The sequence below is a fragment of the Rutilus rutilus genome (genome assembly GCF_951802725.1).
Source record: "Rutilus rutilus genome assembly, chromosome: 12".
NCBI classification, from domain to species: Eukaryota; Metazoa; Chordata; class Actinopteri; order Cypriniformes; family Leuciscidae; genus Rutilus; species Rutilus rutilus.
In genome coordinates this window covers 38488998-38510307 of record NC_140217.1, presented here as the reverse complement: position 1 = coordinate 38510307, position 21310 = coordinate 38488998, and the positions used below count along the sequence as shown (strand labels likewise).

Sequence of the window (21310 nt, the reverse complement as noted above, 5' to 3'; positions counted from 1 at the left end):
TAAAATATTAAAAAGGGAGAAAAAGTATATATAAGTATATATTTAAAATATATTTTGTATGTATGTATGTATGTATGTGTGTGTGTATATATATATATATATATATATATATATATATATATATACACATATATATACATATATATACATATATATGAAATTATCCAGTTAATCTAAGTTAGGTCTAAAAGAAACATTCAATATATTATAGAGAGCTCAAAAGTCTAAAAGAAAACAGTATTAAAAGATCTGTTCTTCTCTTCCACACGGGATGTTTTCTTATGTACATTATATATCGCTGTGGTCCAGCGCTGACACAAAACACCGCCGGATTTTGACACGTATTAGGTGAGAGAGCTCGCCGTTTTCTCTCGATAAAATATGAAACACACATTCTGGTGTGACTACCGCCCTCTCTCTAGAGAAAGCCAAAGGTTCTCCAAACATCTGGATCCCATCCGGAGACTGTGGTTGGCCAGCAGTGCAGATGTTTGCAGACATGAGAACATCCCATGGGTTGCTGGCATCTGTAGCTGGTCAGCTGCTGCCATTACACCACACTGATGTATTACGCACATGTGCTTGCGTTTCATTCAGTGTTTGTGTGCGGATGTGGGAACATATGGCTGTGCTTGTCTGTTTGTTTGTTTGTTCACGTGCCATCATTCTTACATTAAAATCACACCCCTCTGACGAATTACTGAGTGACACAGAAAATAAATCTTATGTCTCCCTGCACACATGCTGTATATTAATGTGAAACATGTGAACGCCGTCTGTAAAGACTCATAGGGCCCTATTTTAACGATCTGAAACGCAAGTATCAAGCGCGACACGCAAGTAACTTTGTGGGCGGGTCTTGGGCGCTGTTGCTATTATACCGGCGGGATAAATGACTCTTGCGCCCGACGCAAATCTAAAATGGGTTGGTCTGAAGTAGCTTCATTACTCATAGGTGTGGTTTGGGCGTAACGTGAAATAAACCAATCAGAGCATCATCTCACATTCCCTTTAAGAGCAGGCGTGCTTGTTCCATGGCGGATTGCTATTATAACGGCGGATTTGCCAGGCGCACGCCAGGAGCGGTTCAAGGCCGAGGAGACCCGACGTTCTCGTCAGGGCCGTAAAATACACAGAAGTGACATTGTATGGGGATGGAGAAACCCAAATTAGCTTCGGTTAAACAGGCGTATAATAATTTGGGTAAATTTGTAAGCTAGATTTATGCCTATTTTTTCACATCTTCATTGACACAACAATGATTTCCCTCGTGTGGTAATATTTTTCCTTGTAATAATGTATGGTTTTCTAAAAATGAGAACTGCTGCGTCTGTGTGTAGATGAGATAAGCAAAGTGTACGCGCGTTGTGCACACGCTACATTGATTATGGCCAAGCATGCGCCCTTAAAATAGCATATGAATAACATGCGCAAAGCGCCACTGACTTTAGACTAGGTTTTTCCTGGTCAGTGGCGGAATTGTTTTCTAAACCTGTAAAATAGCACCAGGGAACGTTTGCGCCAGAACACGCCTCCTCTTTTCGCTGAACCACCCCCGGGAGCGCAAGTTCATTTCCTAATTTACCGACGTGCGTCTGTGGAGGGAAAAGTCTGCTGTGCGCGGGTGCAAAATAGGAATGACACATGCGTCGTGTACAAAGTCAATTGCGCTGTGTGCAAGATTGGGCCCATAGTGTTGCACGTTTTTCTCATATCTCAGAATTTGCTTCTCAAAATATATTGTGTAAAATTAAGTCACAGAAGTTTACTGACACTAATGAAGCAAGCAGAGGGCCTAAAAGACTTTAACCATGGTAAAAAAAAATCACTGTAATGCGCAGCTTCAATTAAGATTATTAAGCTTATTGGTTAATTAGCTCTCTTATGATTGGCTAACCATTTGTTCCATGATGCATCGCTTGCAAGCTGGTGTAAATTTATATATATATGACCAGCATTACAGTATTATACAGTATTTCACTGAGATATGAGGTCTATATAGAGCCGTGTGGTCTGCTGAAATCTATTTGAAAATAGCTTGAGAGTTACATACATCAGCAAAGCCACGAATCTCCTCACATGGACTAGCAATCATACTTTACAACACCAGCATCTGCTTATAGTTCTTATCAATCTGAATAATAGCATCCCTCACAAAACAAGGTACTGAGATGATATCAGACACTAACAACAATCTCAGACCGACAGTAATCTCACTACAGTTTACTGCAATATAGAAGAAAGACTTTGGCTGCAACCGAAATCACATACTTCTCTATTATATAGTTGGTGAAAAACAGTGTGTGACAAAAAAAAAAGGTAAGTCTGAACTCACAGTACTCATAGAAGAGAGGCTAAAAGTACCCGTGCATATGATGGACACTTTACTATCCCATGAGGCCACAGGAGAGGATTTGTGAATGGCAGTGAATTGCCGTAACTGATGCTGTTAGGACACGTGACAGTAATAACATGGCGAATGTCCAGATTACATTCATAAAGTAATTACAGTCATTACAGTCGTGGAGTGATCACTTATTCAAAATAAGTACCTGCTCGAGAGAGTATGCGGTTTCGGACGCAGCCGCAGCATTCATGAATATTGAATATATTAGCAGAGACTCACTCAGATCCTCACAGCACATTTCCATAGAGTCCGAGGAACAATCACTGAGATCCTCCAGAGAAGCTTCAGTGTCCTCTCGAACCTGCAGCCTGAGGAGACCAAAGGTGAACAAGAGAGAGAGTGGGAGTTTTTATAGTGTTTAAAGCATATTAACTTAAAGGATGAGACCTTATTTCAGCATCAATTATGTCTCAGATGTTTCTTAAAAAATTATATTTATAAATACAGAACAAATTTGTATTTATTTAGATTAGTATTAGAACAAATACAAATGAGACAATATTACCCATACAGTTACAGAATAGATATATACATATATATATAGCTTTAAAAAAAGTTGAATCGCATTTAACATAAAAGTTTAATATATATATATATAGCAATATTAATGGTAAAATTTCATAGTGGCATTTCATTTTAAGAAAATCGTAATTATGTCTTAAAAATCACATTGACATTTTTTTTTTTAATTCTGACCAATACAATAAACCAAAAATGATTTACAATTATAAGTATAAACCTATAAAGTAAGCCTAAAAAAATACTATTTACATAAGAACTCTTTACTATTTTGCTATTAAATAAAAAATTTAATAAAACAGCAAAAAAAGAAAAGAAAAAGATTCTAAATGCTAGAAGTGAATTTAGGCATCACAGCGTTATAAAGTACATTATGAAAAATATATGCTACTGTTATTAAATTATTAGCATGACAGTTGAACTTTAAGTGAGCATCAGATGATGGCAAAGTAATTTAAATGATAAAAATGGATAAATTGAGCATGCACAATTAAGTATCGGCAACATATGTCCAATATAAACCAACCGCAAGAAATGAAAAATCTCACCTGAATCTGAAGGGAGCCACATGTGCCATCCGTGGAGACTCTCTGCCTTCAGGACACGTGTTGGTGACACCGATCTGTGGTTTGGATGCAGTCCTCCCTCTGTCTCCATCAACACGAGTCTGCATTTTCATACGCTGCTTTTGAAAGTCCCTTTGAATGCCAGCTGACGTTTCCCAGATGACGTTCCCATTAGTCGGCTTCCGAAGGGCTTGACCCGATTCCTCCTCATTGTCTAGACTCCTGAAGTGATGATGCCCAGATCTCCAGTTCTGGTTGGAGAGTCTCTCCATGTCTCTGAATCCATCCCGGGGCAGCGAGCCCCTCCGCAGGTCCCGTGTGTTTTTCAAGTAGGTGTTCTCTCTTTTAAGCACATGTGGGCTGTTTTGGGCTGAACGGGGAGCAGACGAAGGCCTGTTTGTGCCACCGGACGTCCCCTGAGCTCTCAGTGCAGACTGCTTTCTCAACCCTGTCCCTTTGAGAAAGTCCTTTGAGACCGAAAGAGAAGATATGGATGAGGTTGAGGAAGATAACACGGTTCTTCCACCGGCCGGACCTCGCAAGCTCTTGGTGTCGTGTTTGGAGAGGGTTTGTGGCAGAGGGATACCAGAGCTGCTCTGAGACATCGTCTTCATGCTCATCTCGGCGCTCATCACCAGAAGAAGCTCTGCATGAGATGACATGATCAGATCTGACAGGTCAGTACAACTATTCGTCTTCTATCTATGAGAGGGCTGGATTTCAAAACAGCACAATGAAATTAAAAGTAAACAATAATAATCATGACTAAACATTAAGGAAGGCAAGATGACAGCATGATTTGCATTTCAAAGATTGTTTGCTCTCGTACATGAATATATTACAAGAGAAAAGAAAGTAACAAATCAATAAAAAATGTAATACAAATCATCAGTGGAGGTTGGGTAAATTTAAATATTATAATACAAATTATAATATAATATAATGATTTGCATTTTAAAAATTGTTTGGTCTCATTCACAAATATAGTACAAGAGAAGAGAGCATAACAGATCAATAAATAAAATAAAATAAATATTTTTTTTTAAATAAAAATAATAAAATAAAATAAAATAAAATAAAATAAAATAAAATAAAATAAAATAAAATAAAATAAAATAATGATTTGCATGTTTGGTCCCATTCACAAATATAGTACAAGAGAAGAGAGCATAACGGATCAATAAATAAAATAAAATAAAATAATTTTTTTTAAATAAAAATAATAAAATAAAATAAAGTCAAATAAAAGAAAATTAAATTAAATAATGATTTGCATGTTTGGTCCCATTCACAAATATAGTACAAGAGAAGAGAGCATAACGGATCAATAAATAAAATAAAATAAAATAATTTTTTTTAAATAAAAATAATAAAATAAAATAAAGTCAAATAAAAGAAAATTAAATTAAATAATGATTTGCATGTTTGGTCCCATTCACAAATATAGTACAAGAGAAGAGAGCATAATGGATCAATAAATAAAATAAAATAAATATATATATTTTTTATAAAAATAATAAAATAAAATAAAATAAAATAAAATAAAATAAAATAAAATAAAATAAAATAAAATAAAATAAAATAAAATAAATCATCTTAGGATGACGTGTAAATTAATAATACATATACGAATATTTATTTAATAAATGGAACAGTCAATTATTCTGTTCTTACATGTTTGAAATTTTATTTACTCTCTGCATTCCACATCGCCATGATAACAGCGAGATTAGCTACATACAAATGTCAATAAAAGTGGTTTAAAAATACCAGTGAATTTTTTTTTACAAGCTCATTTGCATATGCGATAATAATAATCAGGACTCAGTGACACACTGCAGTGTGTTTGGCCGGAGCGCTGCTCTTCTCTGGAGGGGTTTGATCAGAGGTCTGCTGACAGACTGGCACCACTCGACACTCCCAGCATGCACTGCCAGCTCTGTCTGCCACTTCTCAAGCTCTTCCAGTGACTGGCACCAAAAGTGTCCCCTTCTTCCCAATAATAGGACCTCTATTGTGCCTGTAGAGTCTCACTGGTGTCCACGTCTGCTCAAATTAAATGTTTTGATTTATCCTGTGCCATAAGAAGCCCTGAGTCACATGACTGCAGTGATCACTCATGGCCATATAAATCTGTCATAATGCTCATATATTAACACCTGGTTCTGATTCTGCAGATTTGTGCTCCAAAATATCTTGGAGTTCACGAGCCCTGATTCCAGATCAGCAGCAGCTCTTTAAGGACTGATGAAAGAGATATTGAGACCCTCAGGCCTGATGGAGATGTCACATCCTATTAGTGCTCATTATCTGCAGTGACAAGGGCCAAATTAGAACATATGAACAGGAAACCATGGCGCCACATGTGTGTGAGTGTGTGTGTGTGCTTGTAAATACATCTTGGTTGTAAGTTCTACAACAATAGACAACAATTAAAACTGACCTACAATGTTGCTGATGTAAAAGGATTACTAGTTGTCATAAGTGGAAAAGCTATATCTATATATATGATGGGTTTAAAACAAAAAAATATAAATAAATATAAATAATAACAAAATCATCAGTGGAGTTGAGATATTGATTTTATATTAAATACATAGTCTTAAATTTGGATGTCGTGTGAATTGTGTCCTTTAATCTAAAATTACACATATCATATTTTGTTTTCATATTTTTATATGAAAACAAAAATAATATTTTAATGATATTTGTCAACATATCACATTTAATTATATTTTGGTAATGATTTTTGGATAAACAGCTGACTCTATATTAAATTCATAAACTTAAATTAAGAATTAAATTCCTTCAAGCTAAAAATTACTAATATTTTTTATATTCATATGTTTATGAATACAAATACAAAAATCACATTTCTATATAATGTCATCATAATTTAAAATTCCATCATATTTTTGTATATTTATTGTTGCTATGTTTTTATTATTATTATTATTTGTATATTTATTATTAAACAAATGAACATATGAAAACAAAAACAATAATTTTATGATATTTGTCAACATATCACATTTAATCATATTTTGGTAATGATTTTTGAATAAACAACTGACTCTATATTAAATTCATAATCTTAAATTAAGAATTAAATTCCTTCAAACTAAAATTCCATCATATTTTTGTATATTTATTGTTGCTATGTTTTTATCATTATTATTTGAATGTTTATTATTAAACAAATGAACACAATAAAGCAACACTGGCAACTTTGTAATGAAAGAAGATTGTAACTTTAAAAGTTAAACATTAAAATAAATTAATAACAATTTCTATATTTATTTTAAATACAGATATTTTACTTTAGACAGTATTTTATTGTCAATATTGTCAATAAACAGCAGGTTCCCATTGCGATGACTTATAGTGAGACAACATGCCCCGCTATATTAAATCAATGAGTTTTGTGTAGCAAATCGTGTACACACTTTCAAAAACTCAGACACCCTGACCCAACCTTATAACCCTCATCACAACTTTGCAAACTAACGTGGAAAAAGCAGATCCCATCTCAGTGAACTCATGCACATGACATCACTGCTTCAGTCTCAGTGTAAATCAATAATAACGCGGAGCCGAGAGTCTCAGACAGACAGTAGCAGGAGCAGTTATCATGACACAGCATCCGCAGCTCAGAGCAAGTGCATTTCACAGAAGAAAACCACTGAGCAGCTGCTGTTATTGAATTATCTCTCTTTACTGCACACACACACACACACACACACACACACACAGATAGAGAGATAAACACATCTGTGAAAATACTCAAAACTCCAAACCATACAGACTTTATGCATTATCTGAATTAAATCTCACCTCTTGTTGCAGAGCGGCAGTGAAGTCCTACAGCATCCCTGCGCGATCCGTGCGATAACCTTTAATGATGTCTGATAGAATCTCAAGGGAAGGAGGAGACTAAAGACATCTGGACACACAGGGCAGACGAGAGGACACGTTACGAGCCAATGAGGAACACAAACCCGACTTTTGCTCTCCCCTCCCCTCTCCAAGAGACACACTGACACTGTCTCTCCTCAAACCCAGACACACACTCACTTGTGTACATGCACACGCCAGTGGCTCGTATTCATATTTGTCATGATATCTTGCCAAAAGCAATCTCTTGAGGACGTATCCTCTGAAGGCATGATGCATGCAAGGTTACGCTTTCACCAGACCACCATTCATTTGCATTGGCACCATGACAGCTACTCTCAGGAGTCACTGCGAAACTTTGCAAGAAAACCGAGCAAGCTCTCAGAACAACCACCTACAGCACTATAACATGCTTAGAAATGCCCACACAACCACCCTGAACCCCTTTAGCAACCAGCCAGAACACACTCGGCAACGTCCTGGTAACTATCCAAAACAAATAATGCATATAGCAACACCTTGGCAACCACCCAATTTTGTATGTGCAAACACCAGCCACATTTTGTTCAAAAAAATACAAATATATATTGCAGTTACAAATATTATCAGTGTGGATTTTGGCTCTTTAAAAAAAAGAAGAAAAGATTATTCCTAACGCAGTCAATGTCCTTATGTGACTGGTCGGTCGTGGCTTTATATAACAGGCCTGGTTTTGTTTGTTAAATTTAGACCCGAGACCCAGATTCAATTATTTATTTATTTTTTGCACTTCTACAGGACCGTTTCAGGATGTCAGACTGAGTCTTGTCAGGGAGAGAGAGAGAGAGAGGCTGGGTCAAGCCAGACAGAAGATGCTTCAGATCAGATTTACTCAACAGCCTAAAGTAGAAAACAGAAAAACAGAGAGAGATCTATATTCGACTTGTTTAGGAAATATTAGTAAATTATTTAAGAAAATAATTAAAAGATGCATTGAATTGATCAAAATGACAGCAAAGACATTGTAACATGTCGGTGTATAGGGCAACACGCACAAAATTGTCTTTAATAATATAAATATATAAATATATATAAAATAAAATTGTCTTTAATAATAATAAACGCAGGAGATAAACACATTATAAAAGGACTATGATCGACAGAGGACAGAACTGAACAGGGAGCATGACAATAAACTAAATAAGACACAGCTGATCATTATAAGAAACTAACAAGGACATGATCAGAAACTAAGGTCAGGAGCAGAAAACATGAACTAACGGAAACAGAACAGAATATCAAAATAAGAGTCCATGAGAGACTTATTAATATTATTACAGATGTTCTTTTGAACTTTCAATTTTTTTTTTTACTTTTCTACAGTTTCCACAAAAATGTTAAGCAGCTCAACTGTTTTCATCATTGATAATAATCATTAATGTTTCTTGAGCAACAAATCATCATATCAGAATGATTTCTGAAGGATCATGTGACACTGAAGACTGGAGCAATGATGCTGAAAATACAGCTTTGCATCACAAGAATAAATTGCACTATAAAATATATTCAAACAGGAAATATTTCACAATATTACTGTTTTTGCTGTATTTTGGATTAAATACAGCAAATGCGGCCTTGGTGAACAGAAGATACATCTTTAATAAAAACCTTACCAACCTAAAGCTTGAATCTAGTGCAGTATAACTAGTGGAGACACTGAGTTTACTGTAATGTTTTACCATAGAGAAGCAGCTGAGATGATCCTATGCTCTGAAGAATCTCTCCTGTGATTTTTATGGGCTCAAATCCATATTCAACAAGCTAGTAAGAAATCAAACTAAACCATGCAGTCATCTTTTGCCTTTAGCCTAGACGCTATTACTCACAACCTGCCAGCAATAAAACAGGAAAACTGCAATTACGCAATTATGTTTTTGAAATGTGAATTACTAGAGGTGGTGTGTGTGTGTGTGTGTACAATTATCATGTTCGTTTCTAAAGGAAAACAACCTCATGCAAGGGGGAAAAAAACTCTGTAGGTTTAGATTTCTCTGTCATAAACAGCACGACATCATTAATAGTGATAATACTCGGGCTGGTGGGCTGAAGTATCCAACATGCGAGACCAGACTCTGGCGATCCACTGGCATCTCCTCCGGCAGTCGCTCCTAATCCAATTGACTCCGGCCCACACCCTTGTCTGTCATACAACTAACACGATTTAAACACTTGATGCGGTTCCCACTGGAATCTAAATGGTCCATTGCACAGCACATTGACCCATCTGCATAAAGACAAAGCCTTATACATCTGTTCTAAACCCTGAGCATACGGTCTACTGTCTACATAGGCAGCCTTCTAAGACAACATCCTAACCAAAATGAACCTCATAAGTGACCGATTTGCAACACTCTCCCATGCACCATCTTGGATGATTTTTTTTTTTCACTTGTTGCAAAATCATTCTCATGCAATGCTGCAATTAGGCATGTGACATGTGATTTTCATTTCACGATATTTGCCGATGCTTTTATGACGGTATTGATGTAAGTTACAAAACTTAAAAGAAAAAGAACTTTGAATATTTAAATAAAAATATATTTTTATAAATAAAACAATGGCTAAAAAATGATAAAGTATGTACAAATGTTTCAACAAACAGATTAAAGCGCAAAAGAACTATAAAAAACAGCCTATTATTGTAAGTATTTTGTGCTGTGATAAACAACAGCGAATACAAAATTCTAAATAGCTGTTTGGAACATTTAAATACTGAACAGTATTCTAAAAATGCATTCTAAAAATCTAAATAATTTGAATAGAGGAATAATTCACTGTATTTTGAAGTGCCCACGATAGCAATACTGTGCGTGTACATTATAGCGATATATTGTATTATAAGCACATGTCTGCCTGCAATGCATGCAAAAGTTAACATGAGCGCTAGTCTGGAACAAAGCTTTTGTTTGCATATTACATTGTGTATTATGCAACTCTTGCTGCACCTGTTTTTATATCAAATAATGACAGATACAACTTTAAAGACCATAAGAATGACTAGAAAACCCTTTATTTTAAGGTGTCATTGTTACAGTGTAATTATATATTTAAGTGTAATATTAAGTAACTACATGTACTTACTATAGGGTTAGGGTTAGGATTTGGTTGAGGGTTAGTTGCATGTAATTATGCATAATTTACTGTTATTACTATGGTAAGTACATCTGTAACAAGGACACTGTAAAATAAAGTTACCAAAAATGTTATGTACTAAAAAAAACTATACTATAACTGTTTAATATTAAAACATTTTCTCATCAAATGCAAAAAGTCAATAATCAATCCTCCCATTTTGTGCTGTCCTTCGATCTTAGTCTTATAATGCATCTTTAGCCTTTTTCCAGCCCTAAACTAATCTGGTTAGCTGCCTAAACATCTGCTTAATGTTCTCTTTAATTGGGCTGAAAGCAGATGTTTAACTGGTCAGGCCTTTTCTGGACAAGACATTACACACGTTTTACATTATAGCTGGATATGACTGATTTCAGCATTAGAACAAGCTGTGTTGAATGTAAATGAAGGAAAGTTGTCAGAGAAAGTCTTTCAATAGATGTGGTTTAATAATTTAAAGGCAATAAAAGCCAATTTCATAACAAAGATCAAAAATTGCATAGCTGAATAGTCTAATTGTTCTGGAGACATTCGAGTATAATTTGAACTACTTTCAGCAGACATTCAGAGACACAAATATTGATTAAGCTGCATTAAAACACTATCAACAAATCCACTCCACCCTGATGACTTCATTATAGCGCATGTTCACTCGAACAAACGAACCATCTGAACCTACAGCCCACACTGCATAAAAATAATATTCATCTATCAGTATTTTCCAGTAATAAGAAACAAAATTGCGTAAGACCATATGCAGGCCAAGAACCACACTGCTCATTTGAATGAACTGAAATACATGCCACTTTATACATAATGGTGAAGATATTGCACCAACTAGTGGTTGAGGTAATAATCCCCGTTAGTACACTAGACTAGGAAATAGATTGTGGTCTGGGACCCAGATCCAGACTTAAAGTACTGAGACTCAGACCAACAACTTTAAGTAATGAAACTCAGGCCAAAGCCATGTTTATGTGGTCTCAAAACACAAGACCAAAACCACAAGATCAAGACTCATAGTTTTACACACCCGTAAGAAAAAAATTGAGTTGTAAGGGATGAAAATAATAGAGGGGCTTCATATCTGACATGTGAACAGTAGTGAAAGCCTGCATACTGATATAACTGGCAAATGCAGTGCCGACTGGCAGGCATTAACAAGTGTAAAGCCGTTGTAGTAATCATATAAATCTAGTGGACTTGATGTTTGAGTCTGAGGGACATGCTCCTTTAGGATTCAACTACAATATGTTAAAATCTTGCACTGCCTGGCACAACTGACCCAGTTTCAACAGAGCCAAGGGTGATCTGAGGGTGTTTATCAGGGATTTGTTCTTATTTCAATAACTAGCCTAGATGGCCAATTTAATGTATTTTTAATTATTAGTTTTTTTAATTGTTCCAGTCCAACGCCAATCTCTGTAAGTTGAATCTGTACTAGTCTGCAAAAGTCAATTTAAAGTTCTTATAAAAACATTAATAAAGGATGGACTCATAAAGGGGGGGGGGGGGGGGGGGGGGGGGGCTATTTTAACTTTGACCACTTAGCAACCCCTTAGAAACCATCCAGAAATGCCCTAGTAACTTACAACACCCTGGCATTGTAGCAGTGAGTTTTACACACACACACAAATCTAGTTTAGTATGGAAAATCTTCAATAAAAAGAGACTAATATTGTTTTGGAGTCTCCTACAACAGGTTTACATGCATCCAAAGTCAAAAAACACTTTCATTTTCACATAATACATTGCAGCATCACCTAATTCCTCAGAGTCTGAAAACGGTCAGTCCGAAGATTCACTCTCTCTAAACCCCTCCTATCCGAGAGCCTGCTCTGCTCTGATTGGCCAGACGGCCCAGTCTGTTGTGATTGGTCGACTGCTTACAGAGTGTCTTCTTCAGCACCTGATATACAGCCTGCACCTGAAATCGCATACTTCTCTACTATATAGTAGTTGAAAACAGTATGTGACAAAAGAAGTGTGTCCGAATTCACAATACTCTAACGGACAGGATTTGTGAATGGCAGTGAAGCAACGCAAATGACAACCTGCGAATGTAGAACGTCCCAGATTATTCATACTACACACATTCATACTATATAGACCATACTTTTTTAGTGATCGCGAAGTAATTACTTCTTCAAAATAAGATACAAATGATGCCGTTGTTTTTTCCGTATCAATTCCAGCAAAGTGTCGCCTTCTCGATGTGAACAACACGAAACAAACTCCCAGTCTCAGCTACAACTACAGTGTTTGAGGGCGGGGCAAAGATGACGTCATTTGCGGGAAGCCAATGAAGACCATAGGCTGGCATTATGCAAATTGGTTACACTGTTACGTAACAGAAAGTGAGACTGGAACTCGTTTCGACAATTCAGAATCGATTCTTTCTTATAAGAGACAATAACTTTATTTTTCGTGCACTTTGATAATTAAAACTTTTACATTCACAAACAGGTATATTTCACAAACAGTTATCAGGCACTTTAAATCCTAGAAATTACATGATGTTGGAGTTAAGATGAAACTATAAGTGATGAATGCGTGCAAGCCTTTCTGAGAGTGATCAGGTCATGCTATAACACGACTCAAACTTTCCTCTCCATGAGTCATCTGACAACTAGGGACGGGCTCTCGGTTTAAAAGGCAATTTTCTGGAAGACTTGAGTAGCTTTACCAGTGTCCTGAAACCCATAGAGTTTTACTAGATACAAACAACAGGATAATAATGAACTGGGCATCAACACCAAATTCCCTCAGCTACTGAATACGGTAGTGAAATGTCCAAGAGCACACACACACACACACACACACACACACACACACACACACACACACACACACACACGTTGTGTTTTCATGTTTTATGAGGATTTTCCATAGACATAATGATTTTTATACTGCACAAACTGAATATTCCCATATAAATAAACCCCTAACCCCAAACCTAACCATCACAGAAAACTTTCTGCATTTTTACATTTTCAAAACAACATCACTTAGTATGATTAATAAGCTGTTTTCCTCATGGGGACCAAAAAATGTCCCCACAAGGACATGGATTTCGTATATTCAAGTCAAGTCAAGTCAAGTATATTTGTATAGCGCTTTTCACAATACAGATTGTATCAAAGCAGCTTTATTAGCAGTATTAAATTAAAATAATACAACAAGGTTATTTGCATCATTGCTATCTTTGTGAGGACCAGGCCACACACACACAAACACACACACACACACACACACCCACACACACACACACACACACACACATTTTCTTGAGAAAGCAGAATGCCATTTCATATTTTGCCATTCTTTCAGTGGAAAATGTGTGTCAAAAAAGGGTGTAACTCTGTATTTGTGTGCATGTGAGTTGCGCATTATTATTTGGAATAATATGATCTCGTAAGAGGGAATGTAATTAATAGGCCTTAAAATATCTAAATGTCATTAAACATGTCAGCTCATTTGTAAAGGACATTTCCGCAGGGGCTTTGCAAATCGAAATACAATTCCAACTTCACTTCAGGGATAATAAAGCCCATACGCGCGGCCTTGCCGGAGATTTAAACCGCTGTCCTGTTTGATGGAATATGTAGAATATAGACATTATAACATTACACCGGTTCATGAGGTCACGCACAACGGAGGACTATTTAGATCTGTTCCAAAAACCTAAACCGTCTGGACAGGATTTTAAAGCATCATAAGGAGCATTACTGATGAGAAAGCTAAAAAAAGAAACATTATGATACATTTTAAGATATCTTGCTTTGAACAAATGCTAAAGCAGGATTGCATGCATTCTTTCCTGGCAATCCCAGAATGCATTGTGGCCAGTTCCAAAAAAAAAAGGAAGGAAGAAAGAAAGAAAGAAAGAAAGAAAGAAAGAAAGAAAGAAAGAAAGAAAGAAAGAAAGAAAGAAAGAAAGAAAGAAAGACTAAGATGCAGTGTTGCTTTTGTTAATTACATATAATTAAAGGTATAGTGGAGGATCTTTCCGAATTTTAGATAAGACCCGCCCTCTCCACTTTTTGAATAAGTTTGATTGATTCACCAGAATGATTGACAATTAGGAGGACCAATAGTATAGGTGATCCACCCGGAAGTAAAAAATCCTCCGCTATACCTTTAACTTGTACAATTTTTGGTTTTGGTATAAATATAAATATGAAAAACTTACAATTTTAAAAACTAAACTAAACTAAAACTAAATTAAAATTTAAAATGTTGCCTTGCCAACTAACTAAAAATAAAAGAAAGAAGTTAGTACTAAAATTACAAAAAAAATAAACTGAAATAAAACTAAATGAAAGCTTTGTAGAAATATTCAAATGAACACAAAATCTCAAGAAATTACACATAACAAGCGCAACAAAATCTCTAAAACTTAAAGTAAAATTAAAAATCAAACCGAAACTATAGAACTAAAAGCTAATTTAAAATATTAATAAAATAAAGATAAATTAGGTTATACTAAAATGATTAGGCTATACAAGAAAATAAAGAAAATAATACATGTATTAATTTACAGAAATTAATTTACATAAAATAAACAGTAAAATAAAAATAATTCATTCTAATAATTTTTTTTATATTTTATTCAATATGCTTACGAGAGGGTTGCATTAGCAACATCTGTATCTGCTAAATGTGCATGACGCTCCCTATAGTGACGTCACCACACCACGACATCATCATATACCAGCGTGGTGATGTCATCTAACACTGTGCCTCTGCTTTTTAACACACAAAATTACAAGCCACACAAAAGTGTGTCACACGTTAAGATCATGAGATTATTGAGCATTTCCAACTCAAAGCGCAGCCAGCCGCGTAAACATTATCCATCTAAAGCTTGTTAGCTGGGATGTACTTACTGTAGGCTTAAAGGAATCACAGCATATTCACAACATATAAGAAATCTGCAAAAACAGGTTGTGATAACATGCATACAGTATCACTAGTTGCATGGTTAACTTACTCACTGCTGGAGACACGGAGGACAGATGATGATGCAGGAAATCTTGGCTTCACAGCTCCAACTTTCTCCAAGATTCAAAGTTAAGAGTTCAACCTTCATTTGAGTATCATAATATAACAGCGGTGATCCAGAGGAGAGTCTCCTGACTCTGAATCTAAAGGAATTGATCTCTCTTCTGATTCCCCCAGCATCTTCACTGAAATACATACATGTATTCTCTTAACCAGTAAATGGACGAGCTGGCGTTTGTCCAGGTTGGACGGATATTTTTCCCTAAGCCTGAACGGAGGTGAAGACCTGCACTGAGGGCCATTAGCAGTGGATATGGATCCGACCTGACATGTCTAGAGCTCTTAGAGGTTCGGATTTAAATGCATCACGGTGTATATTTCAGATATGTATACAGACAACAGCTGAATGTTGAAGTCTTTAAAGTACATTATAAATGTCAAAATGTTGCTCATTTTACAAGCGCTCTTCCTCACGCTCACATTATACCAAGTTCTGGCATGAAACTCTAGATGGCGCAGGTCTTTAACTTGTTTGTTAGCTATTATCTACACAGTGCAGCTGATTGGTTGCTGTTGCATCAGTGGCCAATGAACTTGCAGCTCAACATTAAAAAAATATTTTTTTGTCAAAATAATGACTGGGTTTTGTCCTAATTGTAACTTTTTGTCATAATTATAACTTAGTATGTCATCATTTCTACTTTTTGTTATCATTGACTTCTCATAATTTTGACTTTTTAATCTCATAATTATGACATAATTGACTTATCTCTTATCTTATCTCTATATTTCTTATATGGCAGAAATGAACCATAAGTTATGCTAATATATCACTACTAGCCTATATGATGATGAAGATGAGAATAATGATAGTGATGATGTACTTTTTTATTATTATGAAGATTATGATCAATATGGTGAAGAAGTTTTTGCAAAATTAAAGGCACACTTTTATCATTTTCCTCATCCTCAACATCGTCACCTTCATCATCATCATCCTAAAACATTACACTGTAAAAAAGTTGCTGCCTTAAATTTTTAAGTACAATCAACTTGAATGTCAAAAAAAGTCATGTCAACTTAAATTACATTAAACTGACTTAAAATAATTAGTTGAATCTTTATTTTGATGAGTTAAAGCAAAGTAAAAACATGTTGCCATAACTTATTGATCATATAATTTTTTACAGAGCAGTATCAGCATCACATCAAGGTGATGATTATGATTACGTCGATGTGTTGTTGATACTGATGATGGAGGTGATGATTAAAGTGTGTGTCTCTAGTCCTGTCCATCCATCAGTGTGAGGCAGCTCTCTCTCTCTCTCTCTCTCTCTCTGCAGACAGGCTCAAGTTTCAGCCGCATTACAGGCAGAACTGCAGCCACTCGTTTATCAGGCTTTACTGGACTGAATCTAATCTGAGCATGATGGAGTGATCCATCCAAAGCAGCAGCAGAGTCTCTGTTTCACATCAACCGGGCTGCATTTACACAGCTAATGCTCTTTAACTCTGCTTATTCCATTAAGACCACAGTCATAATTATAGTCTCTCGCAGAAAATCAACAGCGCCGAACAAAATACAGCAGGGTCTCGGCACGTGCTTGCTTTATTTTGCGGTGGGAAAATAAATCGTTAAAGTATACAAGGAAGAAAACAGAAACTCAAGCACAGTCAGATATTTGAAGCAAAAATTATAGTGCTATCATGAACGTACAATTCTTGGTCAATACCCTATAAGCCAAAAGCAAGTGATTGTGTGAGAGAAAAAAAGAGCGAGAGAGCACGCAAAAGAAAGGGTGTGTCTACAAGTCAGGACAGAAGAGTGAGCGCGCCCTCTTCTGGTCGTTTCCTGAAAATGCGCATTCACACAAACCAATATTTACATTTTATTTGTTACTTGGCGAGTACAGAAGATGCATAACATATTTTATTTCTGTAAGTGTGATTTCATAAATTCCCAATTATATGCACCCCATCCCCCCCATTTTATTTGTTACTTGGCAAGGACAGAAGTTGCATTATACATTTATTTTTTTATAATTTTTTTATTTATGTTTAAGTGTGATTTCATTCATTCCTAATGATGTGCCCCTACAACCATTGATGTGCCCCCACAACCATCTTAATATCCTAGTCCATATTTTCTTAAATATTCTATATTCTAAATAAATACAACAAATTTCAAATCAATATTCCATTAAAGGGACAGTTCACCCAAAAATAAACATTCTGTCATCATTTACTCATCCTCATGTCATTCCAAACCTGTATATGACTGACTGACTTTAGTGGAACACAAAAGGAGATATCCAAGCTGCTCTTACAATAAAAAGATGCTGAGTGGATAAAAGTACAGCTATATGGGCTATAATCTAGTCTTCTGAAGCCATTCAATGGCTTTGTGTGATGAAGTCCTTCAATTCAATCATTCAAAAATCATTTCAAGCAACATAAAGGTGAGTAAAAAATAGTACATTTTTATTTTGGGGTTAAGTTCCTCCAATGGCCATTATACTCAGAGACTATACAAAAATAAATAAATAAATAATTTATTTATTTCTTAATTAACTAATTAATGCCAGTTCAGCTAACTATTACGTAAAATCAATTTACATTCAATTTAACATCTGACTTAATTATTTTGACGATTAACAGAATCTATGACTGATTGATTTCACAGGTTAACAAACCAACAACACAATAAAACAAAGGGAAATGAATATAAAATAATCATCTACTCACAGATGCTGAGGAAACTGCGATATTCCGTCCGTAATGCTGAAGAAATGAAGCAGCAGTTCTTTCGTTCATCACATAGACTTCACAGCGCCCGAGTCGCCCTCTCTCTCACAGGCCCGAACACATGCTCAGATTTACAGGAAAACCTTCCTGTCTTCGGCTCCTGTTTCTCCAGCGCTGGATTAAAGCATCAGTCACACACTCATGCTCACACACACATGCAGAGGCTTGGTCACAGCGGATGTCCAGAGGAGATAATGTTGAAAATGAGCTCTAGGACATTCCTTGCTCAGTCCCGAGGCTATGGATCAGTTTCCAACACCCTCTCTCTTTGCATCAACAATCGAAGGAAGTCATTGGATCAGATGAATCTGTGCGGGACGAACTGCACCATCAGCAGGATCACAGGCTCTTGGCACACACTGAAGATGCATGCTGTGAACATGCAACAACACATGCCCAGTTAAGAAACCACAGTTAAATTAGAGTGAAACTTACAGGCCCAGTTTCACAGACTGGGTTTATATTAAGCCAGGATTAGGTCTTAGTTCATTTAGGACATTTCAGTAGCTTTTGTACATGTGCCTTAGGAAAAATACATTACTGGTGTGTATCGTGAGACAAAACAATGACGCTGACATATTTTAAGATATATCAGCGCAAGATTCAGTTAAAACAGCTCAAACATGCGTTTTAGTCTGAGACTAGACTTAAACCTTGTCTGTGAACTCGGGGGACAGAGAAAACGCCACTGTTGTAAGAGGCTATTGGATATATATATTATTAATTTGACATTTATTTTATGTTTATTACATGAGTTCTCAACTGTTTAAATTTGTCTTAACAAAAAAGTGCTGTGGCAAAATTTTGGTACATAAAATTTGATTATATGGTTCTTAAATGTTTACACACTGTAGTGAAAAACAACTAACTTTTTCTTACATCTAACATCAACTATCTAACTATCTTGATATATTTCTTTAACTAACTTGATTTATTTCTTAACTATCTAGCTAACTAACCTGCTTTATTTCTTAACAAACTAACTAATATGCTTTATTTCTTAACTAACTAGACTGCTTTTTCTTAACCAACTAGCGAGTTAACTAACCTACTAACTAACATCAGCTATCCAACTGACCTGATTTATTAGTTTAATAAATCTTAGTAAATCTTAATAAAACTAGTTAGTTTAACTAACTAGATTTATTTAACTAACTAGCCTACTTTATTTCTTAACCAACTAACTAATATGCTTTATTTCTTAACTAACCTGATATTTTTCTTAACTCTCTAGTTAACTAACTAACCTGATTATTTCTTAACCAACTAATATGCTTTATTTCTTAACCAACTAGCGAGTTAACTAACCTACTAACTAACATCAACTATCCAACTGACCTGATTTATTTCTTTAACTAACTAACCAGATATTTTTCTTAACTCTCTAGTTAACTAACTAGTTGGATAAAGTCCTTTACATTAAAGGTAAAGCGGTGGTTTAAAATAAACCAGAACTGCGCGCATATTTAAATGTAGTAATTTTTGTATGTAATAGTATAATGTAATGTAAACGTTCTTTTTTAATGTTAGAGTCGATAGCTCCGTTTTAATATGTATAATTTAGGTAGGTATTTGAATGTCTATAAGTAACATATTGTGGTAGTTTTATTCTATGAGTAGTAGTTTTGTTTTTTTGTTTTTATTTTTTATTTTGTTTAGAAAAGCCTTTCTAGGGACCTGAGATGCAAATTAGCTTTTGCTATACTCTCTATGTGCAATACATATTTTCCAGTTTTGACTGGGATCATGTTTTTTGTACTGTCCCTATACAAATAAACTTATAAATAAATAAAATAACCAACTAACTAAAATCAACTAACTAACCTGATTATTTCTTAACCAACTAACTTATATGCTTTATTTCTTAACCTGATATTTTTTTAACTCTCTAATTAACTAACTCACTAACTAAATAACTTGCTTTATTTCTTAACCAACTAACTAGCCTGCCTTTTTCTTAACCAACTACCTAATATGTTTTATTTCTTAACAACTAATCTGCTTTTTTCTCAACCAAATAACTTATCAACCTATTAACTAACATCAACTATCTAACTGTCCTGATTTATTTCTTTAACTAACTAGATTTATTTAGCCAACTAGCCTGCTTTATTTCTTAACCAACTAACTAATATGCTTTATTTCTTAACCTGATATTTTTCTTAACTCTCTAATTAACTAACTCACTAACTAAATAACTTGCTTTATTTCTTAACCAACAACTAACTATCCTGCCTTTTTCTTAACCAACTACCTAATGTTTTATTTCTTATCTGCTTTTTTCTCAACCAAATAACTTATCAGCCTATTAACTAACATCAACTAACTGTCCTGATTTATTTCTTTAACTTGATTCATTTCTTAACTAATATGCTCTATTTATTAACTAACAACTAACTAGCCTACTTTTTTCTTAACCAACTAACTAGCTAGTTAACTAACTTTCTTCCATTTCTTATTCCCTGATGAGCTTCGTGTTCCAGCAGGTTCAGCTGTGTGAATGTGTGTTTGGTATGAGGAGGGTGAGGGATTCTAGTCCTCCTAACAAACACCGTTTAAGGTCAAACGACATCTGCAAACATTTCACGTGTCACTGCAACACTGCATGTCTTCCAGAAAACATTACAAAACTACAAACACATTAAGCCATGCTTTTATAGACACAAACTGTACGGTATATACAAAATTATTCTTAAATCTTAAAAGTTAGTTTGGTAGTTCAACTATTAAACAATTATTAAGAGACTCATATAAATAATAGTGTTCTGGTCTAAATATAGTACATTATAAATAATTCTACATTTGTATTTGATTGTTCAGTAAACATAGGCTACTATTTTTGTAAAGCATCGTCTTGCAACTAATATATAATAGTCATACGCAAAAAGAAAACTGTCAAATAGTGTTTTGAGAAGAGCCAGACAGGTTAGAATTCTCTCTCTCTCTCTCTCTCTCTCCATCAGTC

At 35.1% G+C, this 21310-nt stretch overlaps 1 protein-coding gene across 3 annotated transcripts in view; it reads right to left on the bottom strand.

The window, feature by feature from the left end:
• The window catches only part of nav1b (neuron navigator 1b), a 76569-nt gene extending 71145 nt beyond the window's left edge, over positions 1 to 5424 (bottom strand). For 2 of the 3 annotated variants that reach the window (XM_084425269.1, XM_084425270.1), the window contains exons 1-2: positions 3475 to 5424; positions 2627 to 2715 (exon numbers count right to left, since the gene is read on the bottom strand). In XM_084425269.1, coding sequence (XP_084281395.1) covers positions 2627 to 2715; positions 3475 to 4154 — 769 coding nt within the window. In that variant the 5' untranslated portion in view covers positions 4155 to 5424. The remainder of the gene's footprint in view (positions 1 to 2626; positions 2716 to 3474) is intronic. The other variant, XM_084425273.1, reaches the window with a different exon arrangement.
• Between the last annotated feature and the right edge of the window lie 15886 nt (positions 5425 to 21310).